Raw genomic sequence first — 10,259 nt, 5'->3', positions numbered from 1 at the left:
TTAGATTTGTTTGGACCACCAATAAGGAATGGTTTCTCCTTGTGCAAGTTATTGCTTCTTGGTTTAACAAGTAATTAGTGTTTGTAAAATATGTGGTATATCACAGATCAAAATCTAAGACACATTCAAGAAAAATGCTCCATAAATACCAAATGAAATGTATGAATAAAAAATATCATACATTTAAGAGAAATCAATATTGTTCCTTTAGAAAAAAAAAGGGCAAACAAGAAAATTTGGTTTTGAGCCATGGTAGGGAGATGCTATAACATTAATAATTATAGTAATAATGATAAAGAATATAATTGAGTTCTTTTGATATTTTGGCTTCATTTGCAAGGTAACAGGAAACTGTATTACCCAAGAAAGAAGTAGAAAGAGGATACTATGGTCAAGCGAATGAAATTGAAGTCAATAAAAAAAAAGGAAACTTTATAAGTAAATACGCAGAGTCCATAATATCTCCATTGTTTTTCATACATGTAAAAACATCAAAATCCTATCTTATGTAAACCAATTTCTCTATCAATAATTAGTATATAAACCAGCCAAGCTAGCTAGCTGCGAAAACTAGTTAAGTACTATTTTCAAGTTTCACATAAATAATAATACAAAGGAAACCTCTATATTCTGTTCCAATTTGTTGAACATAACAGGTATCAATCAGTCAAACTAAAAATGGAATAAAGACTCATGTATCTATATGTTTGTTAGAACTTAGAAAATCCTCTTGATCTCAACATTTCATTCATTAGTCAGAGTTTATGGAAATTAGAATGTCACCAAATATACTATATTATCAATTATCCAACAATATCCAAAACTCACATAATATTGCTTATTTCACTTTAATAATACTAATAATAGGCAAAAGATGCAGTGGTGAGAAGTTGTCAATGCAGGTAAGTATTGGTTATAACACATTTACAATATTATGGTTACATCAGGCTGAAATCCTTCTTAGTATAACCCTTTTCCTAACTAGGAGAATGATCAATTCCACTACTCACATATGCAAAAGATGAATAGATGCAATATTAATAAATCAAATTTATCATAATGGATTCAAATTTCCAAGCTTAGAGGCAGAACATAGATGCAGGATAGAATGCAAAGAGAACAATGGAGATCATTATGAAAACTGTAGCGTTTGTTTGTATTCCAGTTCTGTACATGCACCTAAAAGGAATGATGACAACCACTTTGCATCTATATATCAGGATTAGCCCAGAACCTTGTAACTAGATTAGTCTATTTAATTTCTCACTTTAAAAGCAACATACACAGGGAGGGGGTTCAGTGATGGTTCAAAGGCTAATGGGATTTTCTTTTCTATCAGCCTAAATATTGCTTGATTCAATCCAACTCACACGATTACCCTTCAAGTTCAACTAACTATAGCCGGTTTAAGGAGGCAATATAAATTTGATGATCGATCGTAAGAAAAAGGGGAGGAAAAAAGCAACAATGAACAATTAATTGAGCATCACAGAATCTATAAAATTAAATCAATCCAATGGTATCAACATGCTTTTTTGTTCACTTAAACCACTCAACCTTGTTTCTCAGCTCCACACTCATCATACAGAGCGAAAAGTACTATATCTGTCTACACAATAAGAGATTGACTCAAGGGTGAGAGATAGACGATATTAAGCTAAACCAATCAAGTCTCCATACTGAATATAAAAATTAACAGAGCAATTCATCCTTAATGATCATGGACAGAGGTATTATACTCTAATTTTTGTTATCTTTTAGAAGATAAACTTTTAATCTGCTAATTAATCGTACTGAATGAAATCCCTAACTCGAAACAGCTTCAATTAACCCCAATTTATAAAAGATATAGACAAATACATGTTCAGAACTATGAACCAATAATGAAAACCAGAAGAAAAGCTCAATGTGGAAGAATGAACCAGTGAAAGGGGGAGGCAGCGATGGCTAGGATTCGCGCACGGTGGAGGACGGTGTCGCGGTTTCACGTAGGGGTGGCAATGGGGTGGATAGGGGCGGGTTTTTATCCTACCCGACCCCGCCCCGCCGTCCCGTAACTCAAGCACTACCCGCCCCGTCAGAACCCGCGGGTAGTAAATTACAGTACCCGAACCCACCCCTGCGGGTACCCTACCCGCCCTATAAAAATTAAATATTTTAATTTTTACATATTCATATCTAAATTAAAACAAAAACTTAAAATTCATAAATAAATTAAAATACAAACATAAAATTCATACAATGTCATTAGCTCAAATAACTTGAAATTAAAAAAAAAAAAGTGTTAGATCACTACAAATTTAACACCATAATAAAGAAATTACAATATTAGATATAAATGAATCTTCAACCTTTATTCTTGATCACTTTCAACATCTTCATCATCATTGAAAGTTTGCAAATCAAGATTTAAACCTGAAAATCAAAAGATGTAACAATTAGCAAATTAATTGGTACTATATACAAAACTAACATAAATGAAAATTAATCAATATATCACCTTTACTTCCCAAAGGTGCCCACAACCAACTTTGGCCACACATCAAAGCTTCAATTATGTCTTGTTTGAGCTTTGCGCGATGAGGAGAAATTACACGATCACTTGTACTAAAAGCAGATTCAGAGGCAACAGTGGACACCAGAATAACATATATATCCTTAGCTATTTTTGCAAGAACTTTAAATTTCATCTGATTGTTCTTCCACCATTTCAAAACATTAAAATTAGGATCATTTGGAGGATGAATTTCCTCTTCAAGATAATGATCAAACTCAACATTCACATATGAACTCCTTGTCATTTTTTTCTTTTAAGATACACCATATAATCATCACCCCCAAATAGACTTGCACTAAAAATCATAATAAGCCACATAAACCACCTGACATAGTCATTAAACTATGCAGCAGGCAACCACAAATAGAACCAAAGCAGCTCGGAATTGTGAAGATAAGATAAAAAACATTAAAAATATTTTTTTTTCCTTAAAGCAACATAGTTAAATGAAGAAGATATAGCTTTATAAAATTTTCACATGAAATGCAAATAAACTAAAGGCAATTTGACCATACAGCATGCATCAATTTTCAAAAGAAAGGTTTTAATTGTGAAAAAGAACCTAATTTTTTCCAAGGAAACAATACCTGAACTAAGTACATAAACTAATCAGCTATGTTCTACCCTGTAGTGGCAATTCATTTGCCTGTAAGCAACCACACTGGGTTTGAAATTTAGTTGAGACTAAGTAGGAGATAAAAATTATTAAAAATGTTGTGTGCATGAGTGTTTAGTGTGCGTGAATTTCACTTCTACTGATGAGAAATTTTGAAAATTTTCTATTTTATCTTTTGTTTTTAACCTGAATTATTGACCCAGTTTGAAAAATTATAAAGCAAAATCAGTCAATGAGATTCAACTAAAATTCTATTTTCCTTTCTCAATTTAGTGCAGAAAAGAAGGTAGAAGCTACATAACTATTTTAATAGCAAGATAAGATTAAAAAAGAGCAATGAATTGAAGTCACACCACATAACCAATCAATAAGCAAAAGTCAATACATAAAATAAATAAAAAAAAAGAAGTCATGATTGTTCCACTATGCCTCTATTTTGGCATTCTATAGCCTGGTGTGGAAGTTTGGTACAAAAATGGAAAAAAATTATGAGTAAAACTTTTCCAGCTTACAATAAGCATTCATCAAATTATCACTGGGCACATAAAAAAGGCTCAAATGACAGCAAAATATAGCCTTTACATTTTGTAAAACAACATATAAAAGGATCCATTCTGGATCCATTCTGCTACAAAGAGAATAATACAGCAGGAACATATTTATACTATCCCGCACAAAAAAAGAAGCAGCAAACTAAAACCATAGAATATGCAACTGAAGTACTCAATAGTAATCCAAGCTTGCTTACACTATCATTTATTCAAAGCACTTCACCCAGCATACATGAAAAATTTATTCTATAAAGGCTAAATACTTTGAACCTACAGATTCCCTCATATCTCATAGATACAAGAAATTCATATACAGCATTTGCAGCATCAGTGGTAAGTATTGAGCGAGAAGTGCTTAGTGCTTACCAGTTACCAGAGAGACGACGACGGAGGAAGGAGGGATGACAAGGTGAGCACAGACCAGAGACCGCAGATCAGAGAGGCGAGTCGGCGAGGATAGTGACGGCGAGAAGTGGGAGCGACGCCGACATGAGCTCCGTGAGCAATAGCGGTGAGGCGACCAAGATGAATGAAGAGGGTTGGTGTCTTCGTGAGCGACGGCGAACGATTGGACGATCTGTGACGGCGGCGCAGCTGAGCAGAGGATGTGGTCCTTGACAGCCTTGGAGAGTTGGAGAAGAGCTGAAGGCCTGAAGCCTGAAGGAGTGAAGAGAGACGCAAAAGTGAGTGAAGCCTGAAGGAGTAAAGAGCGACGAAGTGAGTTTCAGAGTTACCCTAGTGCCTAGGTTTGAGAACAGAAATGAAATGAGTGACGCGAGAAAGTCAAGTAACCCTAATTTTTAAATTATATATATATATATATGCACTCCGGGGCAGGTTCACCATAAACCCGACTCCGCCATGCTTCAAACCCGCCCCGCTGCGGGTCGGGTTTAAACCTGTCCCGACCGGGTAGGTGCGGGTCGTGTACCCGCGGGTTCGGGTATTGCTGCCACCCCTAGTTTCACGCACTACCGATGAGATGCTCAACTTCGTCGCCGCTGATAGAACCACGGTTGGCCACTGCACGATTCGACAGCCAACACGGAAGCGCCGGGTGGAGCAGATGGTACGCGGCTCTGCTCCCGCTCGTGTTTGGCGCGCTACCAAAATCAAGTGACGGGTTTCTGCAAAATTGGGGGGAGGGGGTTTCAATTAATGGTAGTAAGGTAAAAGGGGGAATTGAATTAAGGAATTGAAACTCACCTAGCGGCGTTTCTGGGTGTACTCGCGGGTAGGTTGCGCCAGAGGGGAGGTTGGGTGCTCTTCGCACATCTGCTCGTGCTTTCGTTCGCGCCAAGATTTTAGGTAAAATCAGGAGGGTTGAAGATATATACACCAAATTCGCAGCGGTTCTGACTGCACGGCCGCTATCCAGGGGCGTTTAACGGTACCTGCCAGACCACCGCTAACCTCTGCCCGGATCTTTTCAACTAGCGGCGTTTTTGGCCACGGCTGCTGTTTAGCCGCCGCTAGGCTCTGCCCCTGCTGCAATGAGAGATATAACCATTGAACTGACTCACTCTAAAAATTCCTAATGGTTATAGTTACCGTATATTTGTCAATAGGATATTCTTATAATGAACATAATATTAGAATTTTCCTTTGACCTGCGACTATCATAGTAATTGACAATGTATTTGTTATACTTTGATTCCGGACACCTAACACCCTACGGTGTTAGTTGAATGGACATTGAGTATGATTTAAATACTTGTAGAATTAATGATTAGTCAAAATGGAATCCATCAACTATGATAATGAGTTTGAGCTCTACGATTATAATGAATGAAATAAACAATGCCTTGGCCAAGGTGTTTGAATGAATTAAGAAATGAGTTTCTTAAGTCATTCATAATTCATTATAATAATGGTAACAAGTTAGAGTTTGACAATCAAACCGTACTCTAAAAGTTAGCCAAGAGCTGAAAGGATGGAAGGAGTTGTATTTTTTGTTTATCTTGGGTTCTTAGTAAAAAAATATTATTACTTCATACTATCGGGTCATCGAGGAGCATTGCTAGACGTCAACCTTGATTAGTAAATTTAGTATGACTAATTTACTACCCGCTTAGTATTGAATCTATGAGGTCACACACTAACGAGTGTTCTAATCCTTGGTAAATAATCATTTAATTATTATTTTGATTAGATCAAATAAATAATTATATTAATTCAAATAGAATATTATTATATTCTTTGCTAGCACCATGAATATAATAATATGATAATTGAGAATATTAAATAATTAATTATTTATTCTATGATGAGTTTTAAATATGGATAAGATTCTAACTGATTCTGTTTCAAATTAAGTTGTAATTTGATTCACAAATCAGTTACCAATCTCATACTATATATATGTGTAAATGATAAAAGAAAGACAACACAAGTTTTTTCTTTTAGCTCCACATACACAAATATTCCCATTCTTAGTGAAGAATAACTGGTGCAAAGAGTTGCAAGAAATTTCTCAATTAAATCCATTGGTCAAGGAGTTGACAACAAGGATCAGTCTCGGTGTGGATACACATAGTACCTTCGTATTATCGAAAAAGAAAGTTTTTATTCACTAGGGTACTCAGATATTAGCATCCAACCCATCTTATTTCAATAAAATTTTAAGCACAAAAATAGATCAATAGGATTACTTTATATTATTACTTCTGCTGTGTGTTATAAACACTTATAATCCTTCATAAAGTATTAAAAGAAAGAAATAAAAATAGAAAATAAACACAATATAATTATTAGAAGAAGAAAAAGTAACAATTTAATGTATTTTTTGTATATAAACAAGAAAAATAAAAAGAAGATATATAATACTTTAGGTATAACTTACAGTAAATTTTTATAGAGATGAACTAATAATAATAATAATAATAATAATAATAATAATTTTATCGTAATAAACATTTAAATTAACATAGACAACAAAAAATAAAAATTGATATGATAATAACGATATAATAATAATTTTTATCATAATCTTAATAATTTAATATAATTAATTTTAATAAAAATATATTAAATTCAACTAGCTACGACGTCTAATCATATAACCAAATAGTAATGTTATACAATTATATATATATATATATATATATATATATATATATATATATAATGCCATATTATATAAAAGTAATAATTTATCAAATCAAAGCATATACATAGCTTCTTCGGAAAAAAGTCTGATTAATCTCCTGATTCTCTTTTTGTTCATGAAGCAACAAACCTTAGGGAGTAGGAATAGATGAAATAGTGAACTAAGAATAAACCTTTGCCACCTCACATAGATTACTTCCTTAATTCCACAGCAACCTTAGCTTCAAAAAGATCTCCTGAAAAGGGCTTCGGATGGAGAAGAGAAGAAGCATTAATAGAAGCAAGCAATAACAATAACAATAACGAACTAGCAGCACACCAGCTTGCAGGAATTGTACGGTGAAGAATATGGGGTGGCCGTGGCTCTTTCATCTTTTCCTTCTTTCTTTGATTTGTCTTTCTGGTAAGAAAAACTTGGAGCCTTGTTAGCTTCTCTCATCTCTTAATAAAGTGAACCAACTTCAATTACATGTCAATATTGCTTCATTCATATAATGCCAGATTCATTTTTGTTTTCATCATTTCTTGATTTTAATTTTAATTTTAAAGTTATGAAAATAAATAAAATAAAAAAATACGATCTCAATTCACTTTTTTGAAAGTTCACGATTTCAATTTCTTTAAATTATCTTATAGTTTTTATATTTTCAAGTTGAGTAATGCTAAGAAATTAACATTATATATATATATGCCCGATTTGTTTCAATAAATTTTTCCTTTTTTCATTTCTGGTTTTCAGTTTCTAGTGAAGAATCCATTGAGCTACTAAACCTATGTGAAACAAGTGAAGATGTTTTACAAGCATCATCTCAAGATTCAGACCTATCCTTAGCTATTTCCATAAGTTATGGAGACATCAATGGCGTCTCAAGCAACATCTTAATGGCAGAAACTTGGCTCAAAACCAACGTTCTTGCACACTACCCTGCCGTGAGGATCACCACCATAGTCATAAACTTGGATCTTTGTAACCTCGGTGTCAAAAACAACAACTACAATCATGAGAGAAAGTTGAATTTGGTTCTTCCTTCTTTGAAGAACATTTATCACTCTCTAAAGAGATGGGGTTTGGAAAATGACATCAAAGTTTCAATTTCTTTCTCTTTGGATTGTTTCCCAATCCACTCTCTTCGCCATTTGAAAATGGCGAAATATAATCTCAAGCCACTGTTAGAGTTCCTTCAAAGTGTGAATTCCACCTACTCTTTAATCCCTCATTCCGGATTCTCTCATTTCTCGCAGCAGAGTTTGAGTCTGGTGTCTTCTCATTTAGATTTCATGAAAAACCTAGGGTTTCTTAATCTTAAAAAGGTTAATGTTTTAGGCATTGCTTCAAAAATTAGAAAGCTTTCAGAAATTTCTGAACCACCAATAATGGAAGCAGACTATCCCTCTCTTGGTGGCTACGCAATAAAAAACCCTAATTTTCCTCCAACTGGTGCTCCATCAAAATCACCTTTGCCTTCGCCTTCGCCTGCGCCTTCGCCGAATTCTTTCAATACTCTTCCTCCCTGTAAGCCAATAGGGCATCATGGGTCGCCGGAGGCGGAACTAGAGCAGGCGCAGAAGTCGTGGTGCGTGGCGAAGCCGAGTGTTCCGGCGCAGAAGCTGCAGCAGGCGTTGGAGTATGCTTGTGGAGAGGGTGGTGGTGATTGTGAGGAGATTCTTCCAACAGGGAAGTGTTACAACCCTGATAGTGTGGTTGCTCATGCTTCTTATGCTTTCAACAGTTACTGGCAAAAGAATAAGAGGAATGGGGGAACATGCTACTTTGGTGGAACTGCTATGTTGGTTAATTCTGACCCAAGTAAGTCCATCTTTTCATTTTTGAGTAATGTTAGAGAATTAATTTTTTTTTAATAAATTGTTAGTTTTAGAATTATTTTATCTACTTTAAATTTTATATCTTTTATTATAAATTTTTATTATTAAATCTTAAATTATAAATTTAAATTTTAAAATTATTAGTTAATATTCACTCATTAAAAATTAGATATATATATTTTTTAATTTCTCACTATGTTTTTCTTAGGGAAAAAAATTGAAAAATTATTTTGGGATTTTTATTATTTTTATTTTCATTTATTATTTATCATAAATAATAAAAAAGTTTAATTGTTTTTATAAGATATTTAATTATTCTAATAACAAATTACTTCGTTAGAAAATATAAAACAACATATATAAATATGCATGATGACAGATGCCTATTTTTTATGGTTACAGAACATTTTTATGTCGGTTAAATTAATTGACAAATACATTCAGACAATCCATTACTGGTTGTGGTGTGAGATTTATATCAAATGATGAGTAGTCTTACATATTATTTAATGATAAATTAGTTTGTTAAATTAATATTAAAACAAAATAAGTTCACACAATATTTTTTATTTTAATTAAAATATTATCTATATTATTCATACTTTTTCGTGTTAGATAATGTCACATGTTTTATTACTTTTGAATTTGTCAGTAGAAATCATCAATTGTGTTTGGTTATCACTTTGATTCAATGCCAGTGGGTCATGAAATCAGGATTTTTCCATTGTATAGTGCCCCTTATTATTTTTGGTGTGAGAGAGAAGATAAGATGATGTGAGGAGAGAAATATTTTATATTGTTATAAATTATATAAATTAGTGTCTCTGATTTATTTATATTGTTTTGTTTTTTAAACAAATAATCACAAATCAGACGGTTCAATTTATGTCTTTGAAAATTAAAAAAAAATATTAATATTAAAATCGAACTCTCCAATTTTTATTTTCAAAAATAAAAATATTTAAAAATATAAATTAGACTCTTCGATTTGTAATTTATTTTTTTTAAATAAATCGGATCATCTGATTTGAATATTATCAATTAAAAAATGCCATATAAAAAAATAACTAATCTTCCAATAATAACATATTACACATATATTTAATCAATATAAAAAAAAATTAGCCGTACAGTGCTTTCCATATATGTTAAGAATTTTCTCTGTATTCTTTTAGCAAATTGACATTAGTCATTTCTAATTATTAAGTTTAAAATGAGTCATATTTTGGGGCTTGCTATTTTTAACATAGAATGATGATGGTTGCAGGTTTCCTTCACTGCCGGTTTATTCTCAGCTAAATACAGGGCAGCAAATGAAAGAAGTATGGCTTTTAATTAATTTCTTTGTTAATATTATGAAGTTTTGTGTTGCAAACTGGTAGCTCAATAATATTATAGAAACATGGATCAACTTAGTGTGAAATGTGATAATGGATTGATTTTATAATAAGCTTGTCATCCATGGAAAATTTTTTTTTTTTTTAGTTGTAATAAGTTGATTTCACATGTTACCAGATCATGTAAAAGTATTAAATAAGAGGATGATTCCCAAAAATATTTGAATAAATAAAGGTGTTATCACTTTTAGAATATATATATTAAA

At 32.7% G+C, this 10,259-nt stretch overlaps 1 protein-coding gene across 1 annotated transcript; it reads left to right on the top strand.

Moving 5' to 3' along the window:
- Positions 1 to 7,071: 7,071 nt before the first annotated feature.
- LOC107617338 (O-Glycosyl hydrolases family 17 protein) lies at positions 7,072 to 10,259 on the top strand. The gene is made up of 3 exons (XM_016319085.3): positions 7,072 to 7,235; positions 7,572 to 8,639; positions 9,924 to 10,259. The coding sequence occupies exons 1-3, from the start codon at positions 7,181 to 7,183 to the stop codon at positions 9,953 to 9,955; spliced, it is 1,155 nt and encodes a 384-aa protein (XP_016174571.1). The 5' UTR covers positions 7,072 to 7,180; the 3' UTR covers positions 9,956 to 10,259.

This window comes from Arachis ipaensis, chromosome B1, assembly GCF_059453495.1.
Source record: "Arachis ipaensis isolate K30076 ecotype BB chromosome B1, ASM5945349v1, whole genome shotgun sequence".
In the NCBI taxonomy this organism is placed as follows: Eukaryota; Viridiplantae; Streptophyta; class Magnoliopsida; order Fabales; family Fabaceae; genus Arachis; species Arachis ipaensis.
This window is presented reverse-complemented; position numbering and strand designations above follow the sequence as displayed.